Source organism: Procambarus clarkii, chromosome 26 (genome assembly GCF_040958095.1).
Source record: "Procambarus clarkii isolate CNS0578487 chromosome 26, FALCON_Pclarkii_2.0, whole genome shotgun sequence".
Taxonomy (NCBI): Eukaryota; Metazoa; Arthropoda; class Malacostraca; order Decapoda; family Cambaridae; genus Procambarus; species Procambarus clarkii.
This window is the reverse complement of record NC_091175.1, coordinates 20,450,503-20,467,008: the sequence shown is the minus strand read 5'-3', so window position 1 is coordinate 20,467,008 and position 16,506 is coordinate 20,450,503. Positions and strand designations below refer to the sequence as shown.

At 52.1% G+C, this 16,506-nt stretch overlaps 1 protein-coding gene across 2 annotated transcripts in view; it reads left to right on the top strand.

Annotated features, from left to right (window-relative positions):
* LOC123756871 (collagen alpha-1(XVIII) chain) overlaps positions 1 to 16,506 on the top strand; it is a 75,831-nt gene that overhangs the window by 43,521 nt on the left and 15,804 nt on the right. For both annotated transcript variants that reach the window (XM_069331946.1, XM_045740266.2), the window contains exons 7-15: positions 976 to 1,005; positions 4,924 to 5,085; positions 6,530 to 6,629; positions 7,578 to 7,739; positions 7,857 to 7,996; positions 8,716 to 8,829; positions 9,094 to 9,193; positions 10,641 to 10,807; positions 12,858 to 13,064. In XM_069331946.1, the coding sequence (XP_069188047.1) occupies positions 976 to 1,005; positions 4,924 to 5,085; positions 6,530 to 6,629; positions 7,578 to 7,739; positions 7,857 to 7,996; positions 8,716 to 8,829; positions 9,094 to 9,193; positions 10,641 to 10,807; positions 12,858 to 13,064 (1,182 nt within the window). The remainder of the gene's footprint in view (positions 1 to 975; positions 1,006 to 4,923; positions 5,086 to 6,529; positions 6,630 to 7,577; positions 7,740 to 7,856; positions 7,997 to 8,715; positions 8,830 to 9,093; positions 9,194 to 10,640; positions 10,808 to 12,857; positions 13,065 to 16,506) is intronic.

The window sequence follows — 16,506 nt, the reverse complement described above, 5'->3', positions numbered from 1 at the left end:
ATGTGTGTCTGTGTATATATATGTATATTTACTGCTGTACATGGAGACGTACCTTAAGGTTCCCAGCATGCTCAATGGATCTCTGAGATCTGTGTCTCCAGGGGCCAGATTCACGAAGCAGTTACGCAAGCACTTGCGAACGTGTACATCTTTCCTCAATCTTTGACGGCTTTGGTTACATTTATTAAACCGTTTACAAGCATGAAAACTTGCCAATCAACTGTTGTTATTGTTATGAACAGCCTCCTAGTGCTTCGGAGCTCATTAACTGTTTAATAATTGTAAACAAAGCCGCCAAAGATTGAGAAAAGATGGACAGGTTCGTAAGTGCTTGTGTAACTGCTTCATGAATCTGGCCCCTGGTGTCCGGTGGTGTAGCGGGGTGTTGGCCCCGTGTAGGTCCTAGCACCATACCACACCTGTGATGCTACCATTGGTAGAGTGTGCATAGTGCCGATCTCCCACTATGGTGGCATAGGTTCGAGCCCTTGAGGACTCGTTTAGTTTATTGGGAAACCTCCCCCAGCTCTTCAGGGGATGGGGTGCGTGCCCACGATTTCTCTCTGCATCGCAACACTGAGACGCTGGAACGGGAAACTGGCCGCTCTTGGGTCTCTGATTTACTTAATGAGTTCCTCACCCACCTCCTTGAGGAACTCCCCCAGGCGCCCAGGGGGTCTCGGAGCCTCTTGGCACGAAGCGTTAACAATGTTCTACACTCTTGTACCTTAGTTTCCTGCGTCTTCCTGAAGGTGGCAGCCTCGCCACCCTCAGCTATACTCAGTATATAGTATATAGTAGAGCTATACAGTATATAGGTATGACCCAATGTAAATTTAGCTGAGGGCGACTAACACTGTAATGGCCTGTGATGCTTTATATTATGAGTTCATGAGAGCTTTATTGTGTTAACTGTTTGTGTTTGTCTGTCTCTTGGGGTCCTGTGGCGGCGGACGGGTTCCTTCCCCCTCCCAGCCTGGATGGCAGCTCCACTCTGGCTACCAGGTGAGTCTCTCTTGTTCACCCTCCCTCCCTCCCTCCCTCCCGTGTCCTCCAGCCCTGCTGCCCTCCCTCCCTCCCTCCCAACTGCCCTCCCTCCCTCCCTCCCAACTGCCCTCCCTCCCACCTTCCCAGCTGCCCTCCCTCCCTCCCAGCTGCCCTCCCTCCCTGCTGCCCTCCCTCCCTCCCTCCCAGCTGCCCTCCCTCCCACCTTCCCAGCTGCCCTCCCTCCCTCCACCACCCAGGGTCATCACCCACTACCAAGGTCTTCAGTAATCTGTACTAACCTAAGATAACGAACATTGACCTATATTAACCAGTGTTGCTCAACCAACACTTATAGTTAAGATAACCTGTTGTTGGTGAGTACCCGTGGCCTGGGGTCCCCCACACCTGCACCAGTCTGGGGTCCCCCACACCTGCACCAGTCTGGGGTCCACCACACCTGCACCAGTCTGGGGTCCCCCACACCTGCACCAGTCTGGGGTCCCCCACACCTGCACCAGTCTGGGGTCCCCCACACCTGCACCAGTCTGGGGTCCCCCACACCTGCACCAGTCTGGGGTCCCCCACACCTGCACCAGTCTGGGGTCCCCCACACCTGCACCAGTCTGGGGTCCCCCACACCTGCACCAGTCTGGGGTCCCCCACACCTGCACCAGTCTGGGGTCCCCCACACCTGCACCAGTCTGGGGTCCCCCACACCTGCACCAGTCTGGGGTCCCCCACACCTGCACCAGTCTGGGGTCCCCCACACCTGCACCAGTCTGGGGTCCCCCACACCTGCACCAGTCTGGGGTCCCCCACACCTGCACCAGTCTGGGGTCCCCCACACCTGCACCAGTCTGGGGTCCCCCACACCTGCACCAGTCTGGGGTCCCCCACACCTGCACCAGTCTGGGGTCCCCCACACCTGCACCAGTCTGGGGTCCCCCACACCTGCACCAGTCTGGGGTCCCCCACACCTGCACCAGTCTGGGGTCCCCCACACCTGCACCAGTCTGGGGTCCCCCACACCTGCACCAGTCTGGGGTCCCCCACACCTGCACCAGTCTGGGGTCCCCCACACCTGCACCAGTCTGGGGTCCGCCACACCTGCACCAGTCTGGGGTCCCCCACACCTGCACCAGTCTGGGGGTTCTCCACACCTGCACCAGTCTGGGGGTCCTCCACACCTGCACCAGTCTGGGGTCCTCCGCACCTGCACCAGTCTGGGGTCCTCCACACCTGCACCAGTCTGGGGTCCTCCACACCTGCACCAGTCTGGGGTCCTCCACACCTGCACCAGTCTGGGGGTCCCCCACGCCTGCACCAGTCTGGGGTCCCCCACACCTACACCAGTCTGGGGTCCTCCACACCTGCACCAGTCTGGGGTCCTCCACACCTGCACCAGTCTGGGGTCCTCCACACCTGCTCCAGTCTGGGGTCCCCCACACCTACATCAGTTTGGGGTCCTCCACACCTAAACCAGTCTGGGGTCCTCCACGCCTGCACCAGTCTGGGGTCCCCCACACCTGCACCAGTCTGGGATCCTACACACCTGCACCAGTCTGGGGTCCCCCACGCCTGCACCAGTCTGGGGTCCCCCACACCTGCACCAGTCTGGGATCCTACACACCTGCACCAGTCTGGGGTCCCCCACACCTGCACCAGTCTGTGGTCCCCCACACCTGCACTAGTCTGGGGTCCTCCACACCTGCACCAGTTTGGGGTCCTCCACACCTGCACCAGTCTGGGGTCCCCCACACCTGCACCAGTCTGGGATCCTACACACCTGCACCAGTCTGGGGGCCCCCACACCTGCACCAGTCTGGGATCCACACCTGCACCAGTCTGGGGTCCTCCACACCTGCACCAGTCTGGGGTCCCCCACACCTGCACCAGTCTGGGGTCCCCCACACCTGCACCAGTCTGGGGTCCCCCACACCGGCACCAGTCTGGGGTCCCCCACACCTGCACCAGCCTGGGGTCCCCCACACCTGCACCAGTCTGGGGTCCCCCACACCTGCACCAGACTGGGATCCTACACACCTGCACCAGTCTGGGGTCCCCCACACCTGCACCAGTCTGGGGTCCCCCACACCTGCACCAGTCTGGGGTCCCCCACACCTGCACCAGTCTGGGGTCCCCCACACCTGCACCAGTCTGGAATCCTACACACCTGCACCAGTCTGGGGTCCCCCCACACCTGCACCAGTCTGGGGTCCCCCACACCTGCACCAGTCTGGGATCCTACACACCTGCACCAGTCTGGGGTCCCCCACACCTGCACCAGTCTGGGGTCCCCCACACCTGCACCAGTCTGGGATCCTACACACCTGCACCAGTCTGGGGTCCTCCACACCTGCACAAGTCTGGGGTCCTCCACACCCGCACCAGTCTGGGGTCCCCCACACCTGCACCAGTCTGGGGTCCCCCACACCTGCACCAGTCTGGGGTCCCCCACACCTGCACCAGTCTGGGGTCCCCCACACCTGCACCAGTCTGGGGTCCCCCACACCTGCACCAGACTGGAATCCTACACACCTGCACCAGTCTGGGGTCCCCCACACCTGCACAAGTCTGGGGTCCCCCACACCTGCACCAGTCTGGGGTCCCCCACACCTGCACCAGTCTGGGATCCTTCACACCTGCACCAGTCTGGGGTCCTCCACACCTGCACAAGTCTGGGGTCCTCCACACCTGCACCAGTCTGGGGTCCCCCACACCTGCACCAGTCTGGGGTCCCCCACACCTGCACCAGTCTGGGGTCCCCCACACCTGCACCAGTCTGGGGTCCCCCACACCTGCACCAGTCTGGGGTCCCCCACACCTGCACCAGACTGGGATCCTACACACCTGCACCAGTCTGGGGTCCCCCACACCTGCACCAGTCTGGGGTCCCCCACACCTGCACCAGTCTGGGGTCCCCCACACCTGCACCAGTCTGGGGTCCCCCACACCTGCACCATTCTGGGATCCTACACACCTGCACCAGTCTGGGGTCCGCCACACCTGCACAAGTCTGGGGTCCTCCACACCTGCACCAGTCTGGGGTCCCCCACACCTGCACCAGTCTGGGGTCCCCCACACCTGCACCAGTCTGGGGTCCCCCACACCTGCACCAGACTGGGATCCTACACACCTGCACCAGTCTGGGGTCCCCCACACCTGCACCAGTCTGGGGTCCCCCACACCTGCACCAGTCTGGGGTCCCCCACACCTGCACCAGTCTGGGGTCCCCCACACCTGCACCAGTCTGGGATCCTACACACCTGCACCAGTCTGGGGTCCGCCACACCTGCACCAGTCTGGGGTTCCCCACACCTGCACCAGTCTGGGATCCTACACACCTGCACCAGTCTGGGGTCCTCCACACCTGCACCAGTCTGGGGTCCTCCACACCTGCACAAGTCTGGGGTCCTCCACACCTGCACCAGTCTGGGGTCCCCCACACCTGCACCAGTCTGGGGTCCCCCACACCTGCACCAGTCTGGGGTCCCCCACACCTGCACCAGTCTGGGGTCCCCCACACCTGCACCAGTCTGGGGTCTCCCACACCTGCACCAGACTGGGATCCTACACACCTGCACCAGTCTGGGGTCCCCCACACCTGCACCAGTCTGGGGTCCCCCACACCTGTACCAGTCTGGGATCCTACACACCTGCACCAGTCTGGGGTCCGCCACACCTGCACCAGTCTGGGGTCCCCCACACCTGCACCAGTCTGGGATCCTACACACCTGCACCAGTCTGGGGTCCTTCACATCTAGTCACCTTCACCCAGAATTTAAATATATTTATACAAATCATAAAGGTCACAGACATTGCTCTCTCAGGTCAGGTATTCTGGGAATGTTGCCCTTAGTGTGAACTCAAGTAATGAACATTTCCCTTCACCTCATACCCCTTACCTCACACTGCACCAATCAACACCACCAACAGCCTGCTGGAGAGACCGTCGTCTTGGAGGCGCAGGGGCCAGACCTCGAGGCCCAGGGCCCTCCTGGCACTCCTGGAGCCGCAGGGCCAAGGGGTCCTAGAGGATACGCTGGACCTAAGGGCGACCGCGGTCATCAAGGTCTTAAAGGTCAAAAAGGCGAAGAGGTTAGTACTGGACAAACTTAATAATATTCACGCATAATAATGGTAGGGTATGGGGCTTGGCAATGCCTTGGGGGCTTGGCAATGCCTTGGGGCTTGGCAATGCCTTGGGGCTTGGCAATGCCTTGGGGCTTGGCAATGCCTTGGGGCTTGGCAATGCCTTGGGGCTTGGCAATGCCTTGGGGCTTGACAATGCCTTGGGGCTTGGCAATGCCTTGGGACTTGGCAATGCCTTGGGGCTTGGCAATGCCTTGGGGCTTGGCAATGCCTTGGGGCTTGGCAATGCCTTGGGGCTTGGCAATGCCTTGGGGCTTGGCAATGCCTTGGGGCTTGGCAATGCCTTGGGGCTTGGCAATGCCTTGGGGCTTGACAATGCCTTGGGGCTTGGCAATGCCTTGGGGCTTGGCAATACCTTGGGGCTTGGCAATGCCTTGGGGCTTGACAATGCCTTGGGGCTTGGCAATGCCTTGGGGCTTGGCAATACCTTGGGGCTTGGCAATGCCTTGGGGCTTGGCAATGCCTTGGGGCTTGGCAATGCCTTGGGGCTTGGCAATGCCTTGGGTCGCGCCCACCTCAAAGCCCAAGTGGATTTTCTCAATAATAATAATAAAAATCTTAACTTTGACAACTATTTTCCGATTATTTACAGAGCAGAATTTGTTATATTAATCAATTTTTTACCGCAATTCAGCACACTTCTAAAAGTTCATTTACACAAATGAACTTGTTTAAAGATAACAAATTGATGTATGTATTACCATAGTGTAAAGCAAGAGATACGTGCTGATAGATATATCATAGTATCAAGTACAAATACACGGTGATAGATGTAATACCATAGTATAAAATGGAGATACAAGCTGTAGATATAATATTATAGTATAAAGCAGAGACACACTCTAATAGATGCAATACCATAACATAAAGTAGACATACATGCTGATAGATATAATTCCATTTTATAAAGCAGACACACACACACACTGATAGATGAAATTCTATAATATAAACCAGAGATACACAGCGATAGATGTAATACCATAATATAATGCAGAGATACACAACAAGCAGAGAATGAGTAGTGTAATTGTGGACAATGAAGGCCTTTGAAAAGACAATCGAAACCCAGTGACTTGTGATAGCTGGAATTATATCAACATGTCGACTACTGTTATTTGCATTGTATTGTTACACAGGACTTTGCTGTACACACTATTACACAGGACTTTACTATGCGTACAGAGGACTTTATTGTGCGTGGTGCTATGTAGAACTATATTATACGTGGTGTTATGTAGGACTTTACTGTACATGGTGTTACACAAGACTTTAGTGGACGTAATGTTACATAGGATTTTATTGTATGGGTTGTTGTACAGGACCCCGTAAGGAGTGTAACACCCCCCCCCCCTCCCTGCCAACACTAACAGCCCTCACTCTCCCCCAGGGACCCCAGGGACCTAGCGGACGTCTGGGGAACAAGGGGACCCGAGGGCCCCCAGGAGTCGACGGGCTGCCTGGAACCCCTGGCCACAAGGGGCAGAAAGGTCGGTGTTCACGTGATTGGTTTTAACGAAGTTCTTTGTGGGATCTGATCCCTTTATGTTGCTCCTTGTGGGATCTGATCCCTTCATGTTGCTCCTTATGGGATCTGATCTCTTTATGTTGCTCCTTATGAGATCTGATCCCTTCATGTTGCTCCTTATGGGATCTGATCCCTTTATGTTGCTCCTTATGGGATCTGATCCCTTCATGTTGCTCCTTATGGGATCTGATCTCTTTTTACCTGTAATGTGTCTTCATGTTAGACTTGATCCTTTCCCTTAGTACTCCTAATCCATCTTGTCAGCTCCACAACATTAATTAGATTTAACTAATATATTCAGAAACTCGACCCCGACCTTACTTAAGCAACATTAGGGAATATATAAATCACAGCTACGACTCTTAGTTAATCATTTAGGTCATATATCATCACTAATGATATATTGTGATATTTCTCGGGCTAATTTTGTATTTTTTGCCCAAAACATTTTCACTTTGGATTTCCTAAGATACAGTTATATATTAATGGAGTGTTAAACACATTCAGCGAACTGAAGTTTACATTTCAATAATTGCACATTACTGATTGTGGAAATATAATGATGGATGGAGCCAAGGAGACGCTTCGCGGTATTCATCTTGAAGCTATACTTAGCGATGCTCTCTTCTCGGGTGCAACCTCAAGTGATTTTAAATTAAGACTAGGGTTCATAAGGGCTGTCAAATGACGTACCTAGTGAAACTGCAAGCAAGAGCTGTTATCCTACCTCAGCTCATCTGAAGCCTGCTCCTAGAAACTCCTTTATTTCATGCGAATGTACTTTAAAACTCTGTATCTCTCTCTCTCTCTCTCTCTCTCTCTCTCTCTCTCTCTCTCTCTCTCTCTCTCTCTCTCTCTCTCGCCTGATAAACCATGTTGAAGTGGTGGTGTCACTCCTCTCCTGCCGCAGGTGACCGCGGGCTGCCGGGGCGGGGACGACCAGGGCCCAAGGGCGCCCAGGGAGACAAGGGCAGCCAGTTCTACTCTCCGGAGGAGGTTCGAACCATGGTCCTCACTTCACTTCAGGTCTTCGTCGACACCAACCCCTCACACATGACCGACTTCAGAGAGAGTAAGTAGTGTGGAAAGGAACTGGGTAAAGGAAATGGGTAAAATTGAGTTAGGGAAGGTGGAGTTGGGGCAATGATCTCTTCCCCTGCCACTAACAGGGACACTTCTTCCCTGACAGTCGCCAAGAAGATCGAGGTGGTGCTGCCGAGGGGGGCTGACGGGATCCCAGGAAGTCCCGGACCTGCAGGACCTAAGGGCGAGGAAGGTCGCCAGGGACCCACAGGGCCCCCAGGGTACCCAGGCGGTCCAGGACCCGTGGTGAGTTGTGAGGGGCAAGGGAGAGAGGGAGAGAGGGAGGGAGGGAGAAAGGGAGATAAGAGAGAGATGAAAGAGAGAAAGGGAGGGTAGAACCTCTGTCAATACGTTACCAGCAAGGATACATAAAGATAATAACACAGGTAGTAATATCTGCGTTACCTTGCAGTTACTTTACTAAAAAATTAGTTTTTCTCGTAATGACAGTCTTCGTGGGAAAGGAAAAGTGCTTCTGGAGATATTTGCTTCAGGAGCTCCTAGTTCCGTCCTGTTGACATCATTATTTATATCATTGCGCCTCGCAGTATTCTGTTATTTGTGGTTATTGGTTAAGTGCCAACTACTACAATAATGATTACACAACTAGCCACTTCAGTAACCCCCAGACTGTAAGATACTGTGAATACATTATTTCTCATTATTCCCATCCCATTGCTTGAGTGTGAAGTAATTACTTAAGTGTAGTTACAGGATGAGAGCTACGCTCGTGGTGTCCCGTCTTCCCGACACTCTTTGTCGTATAACGCTTTGAAACTACTGACGGTCTTGGCCTCCACCACCTGCTCATCTAACTTGTTCCAACCGTCTACCACTCTGTTTGCGAAAGTGAATTTTCTTATATTTCTTCGGCATCTGTGTTTAGCTAGTTTAAATCTATGACCTCTTGTTCTTAAAGTTCCAGGTCTCGAAGTGTGTGTATAAGTGTGTGTGTCTTCCCACAGGGTGACGCCGGGGAGCAGGGACCTGTAGGACGTGACGGACAGCCGGGACAGAAGGGTGAGACAGGACCCCCAGGACCCATCATGCTTGCCAACGGCACTCTTATTGAAATCAAGGTACGATTCACCCTAGGTATATTGTCCCCCCTGGTCAGGTCACCCTAGGTATATTGTCCCCCCTGGTCAGGTCACCCTAGGTCTATTGTACCCCCCTGGTCAGGTCACCCTAGGTCAATTGTCCCCTCTGGTCAGGTCACCCTAGGTCTATTGTACCCCCCTGGTCAGGTCACCCTAGGTCAATTGCCCCCCCCCCCCTGGTCGGGTCACCCAAGCAAACAATATCCACTAGACTGAAACACTTTTTTTGCTCCAACACTGCAGGGCCAGAAGGGTGATGCAGGTGTGGACGGGGAGCGAGGCTTGCGAGGTCCCCAGGGTCCCCCAGGACCACCAGGACCACCAGGACCACAGTCAGGACAAGGTGAGGGACTCCTTACCATCACTGGCAACCCCCCAGCCCTTCCCCCCAGCCCTTCCTCCCAGCCCCGATCCTTCCCCTGTGCTCATGAGTCTGAATGATTAGCATAGCATTAACACTTTATAATGTGTGCCTGTGTGTTTTAGCTCTGTGTACCTGGTAGTACCATTGTGTACCTGGTAGTACCATTGTATACCTGGGAGTACCCTTGTGTACCTGGTAGTACCCTTGTGTACCTGGTAGTACCCTTGTGTACCTGGTAGTACCATTGTATACCTGGGAGTACCCTTGTGTACCTGGTAGTACCCTTGTGTACCTGGAAGTACCCTTGTGTACCTGGTAGTACCCTTGTGTACCTGGTAGTACCCTTGTGTACCTGGTAGTACCCTTGTGTACCTGGTAGTACCCTTGTGTACCTGGTAGTACCCTTGTGTACCTGGAAGTACCCTTGTGTACCTGGTAGTACCCTTGTGTACCTGGTAGTACCCTTGTGTACCTGGTAGTACCCTTGTGTACCTGGTAGTACCCTTGTGTACCTGGTAGTACCCTTGTGTACCTGGTAGTACCCTTGTGTACCTGGTAGTACCCTTGTGTACCTGGTAGTACCCTTGTGTACCTGGTAGTACCCTTGTGTACCTGGTAGTACCCTTGTGTACCTGGTAGTACCCTTGTGTACCTGGTAGTACCCTTGTGTACCTGGAAGTACCCTTGTGTACCTGGTAGTACCCTTGTGTACCTGGTAGTACCCTTGTGTACCTGGTAGTACCCTTGTGTACCTGGTAGTACCCTTGTGTACCTGGAAGTACCCTTGTGTACCTGGTAGTACCCTTGTGTACCTGGTAGTACCCTTGTGTACCTGGTAGTACCCTTGTGTACCTGGTAGTACCCTTGTGTACCTGGTAGTACCCTTGTGTACCTGGTAGTACCCTTGTGTACCTGGTAGTACCCTTGTGTACCACAGTACCGTTGCGTACCCGTACCGTGCCATGAGTGCAGGGGGTCTCAGAAGTAGGAATAATTTATAGGGATAATAACAATTTAAACATTACAACAAATCATTTTGTAAATAAATAGCACTATTAATCATATGAAATAGCTAGCTGAAGCTTCAGTGGGCAGTGAACCGGAAGTTCTTAATGTTCTTAGTGTTAATGTTCTTAGTGTTAATGTTCTTAGTGTTAATGTTCTTAGTGTTCTCCCTACACCCACTGGTGCTAGTGCTGCTAGCAGTATCAGTAATAGTCTCTCCCTACACCCATTAGTACACCCATTACTGGCTACAAGAATAACGTTTTTCTCTTTCTTTCCCCTCATGGTCACGTTCGACACTGTCCCCTCACCTCTCCCTCACCCTTTGGCCCATTTCCTCCCCTTCTTTACGCCCCCTTATCCCCTCTACCCTTCCCCTTCTTCCTCCTACCCCTTCCCCCCTGCCACCTAACATGCACAGGACCCTTCACAGCGGCCAGGGACACCACCCACGCCTACGATGTATCCGGAATTAAGGGTGACAAGGGTGAGAGAGGACCCCCTGGCCCTCCCGGCCCTCCTGGAGCAGGCAGCAGTGCCATGGGGCGAGGTGCCACCTACACCAACGGCGGCGTCTTCGGTATCATGGTCAGTGCCACCAAGCGGTTAGGGGGTCATGGGTCATGGTCAGTGCCACCAGGGGTCAGGGGTCATGGTCAGTGCCACCAGGGGTCAGGGGTCAGGGTCAGTGCCACCAAGGGTCAGGGGTCATGGTCAGTGCCACCAGGGGTCAGGGGTCATCCACTTTCCTGTGCGCCTTGCCTCAGTCATGGCGGCTTTGTTTACATCTGTTGAATAGTGTGACTGCTATTGTCGGGAATATGGGGCCTGATTCGTAGGCCTGAGGTTCCGGGCTCGATCCCCAGCGGAGGAGGAAACAAATGGGCAGAGTTTCTTTCACCCTGATGCTCCTGTTCACCTAGCAGTAAATAGGTACCTGGGAGTTAGACAGCTGCTACGGGCTCCTTTCTGGGGGGGGGGGGTTGTAACAAAAAGGAGGCCTAGTCGAGGACCGGGCCGCGGGGACGCTAAGCCCCGAAATTATCTCAAGATAACCTCAAGATTTCAAGATCTTCTTCTTGAGATGATTTCGGGGCTTTAGTGTCCCCGCGGCCCGGTCCTCGACCAGGCCTCCACCCCCAGGAAGCAGCCCGTGACAGCTGACTAACACCCAGGTACCTATTTTACTGCTAGGTAACAGGGGCATAGGGTGAAAGAAACTCTGCCCATTGTTTCTCGCCGGCGCCCGGGATCGAACCCGGGACCACAGGATCACAAGTCCAGCGTGCTGTCCGCTCGGTCGATAGCATCACAACCCTAAGGTTATTATTGTTATAAACAACATCGTGGTTCGTGAGAACTCATAAACTGTTTACTAAATGTAAACAAAGTCGTCTATGATTTGAGAAAGATGTACAGATTTCGCAAATGAATGCGCATATGCCTGATGAATCGACGGGCCAGATTCACGAAGCAGTTACGCAAGCATTTACGAACCTGTCCATCTTACCACAATCTTTGGCGGCTTTGTTTACAATTATTAAACAGTTAATGAGCTCGGAAGCACCAGGAGGCTGTTTATAACAATAACAACAGTTGATTGGCAAGTTTTCATGCTTGTAAACTGTTTAATAAATGTAACCAAAGCCGTCAAAGATTGAGGAAAGATGTACACGTTCTTAAGTACTTGCGTAACTGCTTCGTGAATCTGGCCTCGTGCTTGCGTAACTACTTCGTCTACACACTTTGGGCTAAGAAAACATCTTCGATAAGAGTCATCTTGAAGGGTTACGAGTGATACTTGAGCGAATTGATAGAATATGTTATGATAATATGTTTATACTTTATGATAATAAATTATAAACATATTATGATAATAAATATGTTTATATGTTATGATAATATGTATATTTTCACTTTTATTTGTCGTTTACAGACCGGTTCTCTCATACCGGTTCTCTGAGACATGTGGCTCTGGCACCGGTTCTCTGAGACATGGGGCTCTGGCACCGGTTCTCTGAGACATGGGGCTCTTGTACCGGTTCTCTGAGACATGGGGCTCTGGCACCGGTTCTCTGAGACATGGGGCTCTGGCACCGGTTCTCTGAGACATGGGGCTCTGGCACCGGTTCTCTGAGACATGGGGCTCTGGCACCGGTTCTCTGAGACATGGGGCTCTGGCACCGGTTCTCTGAGACATGGGGCTCTGGTACCGGTTCTCTGAGACATGGGACTCTGGCACCGGTTCTCTGAGACATGGGACTCTGGTACTGGTTCTCTGAGACATGGGACTCTGGTACCGGTTCTCTGAGACATGGGGCTCTGGCACCGGTTCTCTGAGACATGGGGCTCTGGCACCGGTTCTCTGAGACATGGGACTCGGGCACCAGTTCTCTGAGACATGGGACTCGGGTACCGGTTCTCTGAGACATGGGACTCGGGTACCGGTTCTCTGAGACATGGGGCTCTGGTACCGGTTCTCTGAGACATGGGACCCTGGTACCGGTTCTCTAAGTTCCCCACCTCAACACCCCTCCCACCTCTTCAGTACTCCCACTTACACCTCTTAACTCCCATCCCACGTCCTCTCCCACCTTCCTCCCACAGCAACTCCCACTCATTCCCCCTCTACCCCCAGGCCCAGCCTCGCCCTCGTCCTGGACAGAGCGACTACGGCCACGTCAGCATCTTGGAGGACGACGAAGAAGGGAAGATTGGGCCACCTGGACCCCCAGGGCCAGAGGGACCCCCAGGACCCCCAGGACCCCCAGGGCCACCAGGGCCACAGGCACAGGGCACCAGTGATCCCCAGTTCATCCCGGTGCCTGGCCCACCGGGGCCCGCGGTAAATGTCTCTCGCTCTCTCTCTCTCTCTCTCTCTCGCTCGCTCTCGCTCTTGCTCTCTCTCTCTCTCTCTTGCTCTCTCTCTCGCTCTTGTTCTCTCTCTCTCTCTCTCTCTCTCTCTCTCTCTCTCTCTCTCTCTCTCTCTCTCTCTCTCTCTCTCTCTCTCTCTCTCTCTCTCTCTCTCTCTCTCTCTCTCTCGCTCTTGCTCTCTCTCTATTTTTTGGGGTTACAGAGAGTGTTTGTTTCGTGTTTGTATTGTGTTTGTTTTGTGTTCTTGTTGTGTGGGGTCGTCTCTTGGTTGTGTTTGTGTTGTGTTGAGCCAGCAACAGTGTGTGTTTGTGGTGTGTGTGTGTCTCAGCAACAGTGTGTGTTTGTGTTGTGTTGAGCCAGCAACAGTGTGTGTTTGTGGTGTGTGTGTGTCTCAGCAACAGTGTGTGTTTGTGGTGTGTGTGTGTGTCTCAGCAACAGTGTGTGTTTGTGGTGTGTGTGTGTGTCTCAGCAACAGTGTGTGTTTGTGGTATGTGTGTGTCTCAGCAACAGTGTGTGTTTGTGTTGTGTGTGTGTGTCTCAGCAACAGTGTGTGTTTGTGTTGTGCTGAGCAAGCAACAGTGTGTGTTTGTGTTGTGTTGAGCAAGCAACAGTGTGTGTTTGTGTTGTGCTGAGCAAGCAACAGTGTGTGTTTGTGTTGTGTTGAGCAAGCAACAGTGTGTGTTTGTGTTGTGTTGAGCAAGCAACAGTGTGTGTTTGTGTTGTGTTGAGCAAGCAACAGTGTGTGTTTGTGTTGTGTTGAGCAAGCAACAGTGTGTGTTTGTGTTGTGTTGAGCAAGCAACAGTGTGTGTTTGTGTTGTGTTGAGCAAGCAACAGTGTGTGTTTGTGTTGTGTTGAGCAAGCAACAGTGTGTGTTTGTGTTGTGTTGAGCAAGCAACAGTGTGTGTTTGTGTTGTGTTGAGCAAGCAACAGTGTGTGTTTGTGTTGTGTTGAGCAAGCAACAGTGTGTGTTTGTGTTGTGTTGAGCAAGCAACAGTGTGTGTTTGCGTTGTGTTGAGCCAGCAACAGAGTGTGTTTGCGTTGTGTTGAGCCAGCAACATTGTGTGTTTGTGTTGTGTTGAGCAAGCAACAGTGTGTGTTTGTGTTGTGTTGAGCAAGCAACAGTGTGTGTTTGTGTTGTGTTGAGCAAGCAACAGTGTGTGTTTGTGTTGTGTTGAGCAAGCAACAGTGTGTGTTTGTGTTGTGTTGAGCAAGCAACAGTGTGTGTTTGTGTTGTGTTGAGCAAGCAACAGTGTGTGTTTGTGTTGTGCTGAGCAAGCAACAGTGTGTGTTTGTGTTGTGTTGAGCAAGCAACAGTGTGTGTTTGTGTTGTGTTGAGCAAGCAACAGTGTGTGTTTGTGTTGTGTTGAGCAAGCAACAGTGTGTGTTTGTGTTGTGTTGAGCAAGCAACAGTGTGTGTTTGTGTTGTGTTGAGCAAGCAACAGTGTGTGTTTGTGTTGTGTTGAGCAAGCAACAGTGTGTGTTTGTGTTGTGTTGAGCAAGCAACAGTGTGTGTTTGTGTTGTGTTGAGCAAGCAACAGTGTGTGTTTGTGTTGTGTTGAGCAAGCAACAGTGTGTGTTTGTGTTGTGTTGAGCAAGCAACAGTGTGTGTTTGTGTTGTGTTGAGCAAGCAACAGTGTGTGTTTGTGTTGTGTTGAGCAAGCAACAGTGTGTGTTTGCGTTGTGTTGAGCCAGCAACAGTGTGTGTTTGTGTTGTGTTGAGCAAGCAACAGTGTGTGTTTGTGTTGTGTTGAGCCAGCAACAGTGTGTGTTTGTGTTGTGTTGAGCAAGCAACAGTGTGTGTTTGTGTTGTGTTGAGCAAGCAACAGTGTGTGTTTGTGTTGTGTTGAGCAAGCAACAGTGTGTGTTTGTGTTGTGTTGAGCAAGCAACAGTGTATGTGTTTGTGTTGTGTTGAGCAAGCAACAGTGTGTGTTTGTGTTGTGTTGAGCAAGCAACAGTGTGTGTTTGTGTTGTATTGAGCAAGCAACAGTGTGTGTTTGTGTTGAGCAAGCAACAGTGTGTGTTTGTGTTGTGTTGAGCCAGCAACAGTGTATGTGTTTGTGTTATGTTGAGCAAGCAACAGTGTGTGTTTGTGTTGTGTTGAGCAAGCAACAGTGTGTCTTTGTGTTGTATTGAGCAAGCAACAGTGTGTGTTTGTGTTGTGTTGAGCAAGCAACAGTGTGTGTTTGTGTTGTGTTGAGCAAGCAACAGTGTGTTTGTGTTGTGTTGAGCAAGCAACAGTGTGTGTTTGTGTTGTGTTGAGCAAGCAACAGTGTGTGTTTGTGTTGTGTTGAGCAAGCAACAGTGTCTCTTTGTGTTGTGTTGAGCAAGCAACAGTGTGTGTTTGTGTTGTGTTGAGCAAGCAACAGTGTGTGTTTGTGTTGTGTTGAGCAAGCAACAGTCTGTGTTTGTGTTGTGTTGAGCAAGCAACAGTGTGTGTTGTGTGTGTTGAGCAAGCAACAGTGTGTGTTTGTGTTGTAGTTGAGCAAGCAACAGTGTGTGTTTGTGTTGTGTTGAGCAAGCAACAGTGTGTGTTTGTGTTGTGTTGAGCAAGCAACAGTGTGTGTTTGTGTTGTGTTGAGCAAGCAACAGTGTGTGTTTGTGTTGTGTTGAGCAAGCAACAGTGTGTGTTTGTGTTGTGTTGAGCAAGCAACAGTGTGTGTTGTGTTTGTTTGAGCAAGCAACAGTGTGTGTTTGTGTTGTGTTGAGCAAGCAACAGTGTGTGTTTGTGTTGTGTTGAGCAAGCAACAGTGTGTGTTTGTGTTGTGTTGAGCCAAGCAACAGTGTGTGTTTGTGTTGTGTTGAGCAAGCACAGTGTGTGTTTGTGTTGTGTTGAGCAAGCAACAGTGTGTGTTTGTGTTGTGTTGAGCAAGCAACAGTGGTGTTTGTGTTGTGTTTGAGCAGCAACAGTGGTGTTTGTGTTGTGTTGAGCAGCAACAGTGTGTGTTTGTGTGTGTTGAGCAAGCAACAGTGTGTGTTTGTGTTGTGTTGAGCCAGCAACAGTGTGTGTTTGTGTTGTGTTGAGCAAGCAACAGTGTGTGTTTGTGTTGTGTTGAGCAAGCAACAGTGTGTGTTTGTGTTGTGTTGAGCAAGCAACAGTGTGTGTTTGTGTTGTGTTGAGCCAGCAACAGTGTGTGTTTGTGTTGTGTTGAGCTAGCAACAGTGTGTGTTTGTGTTGTGTTGAGCCAGCAACAGTGTGTGTTTGTGTTGTGTTGAGCAAGCAACAGTGTGTGTTTGTGTTGTGTTGAGCAAGCAACAGTGTGTGTTGTGTTGTGTTGAGCAGCAACAGTGTGTGTTTGTGTTGTGTTGAGCAAGCAACAGTGTGTGTTTGTGTTGTATTGAGCAAGCAACAGTGTGTGTTTGTGTTGAGCAAGCAACAGTGTGTGTTTGTGTTGTGTTGAGCAGCAACAGTGT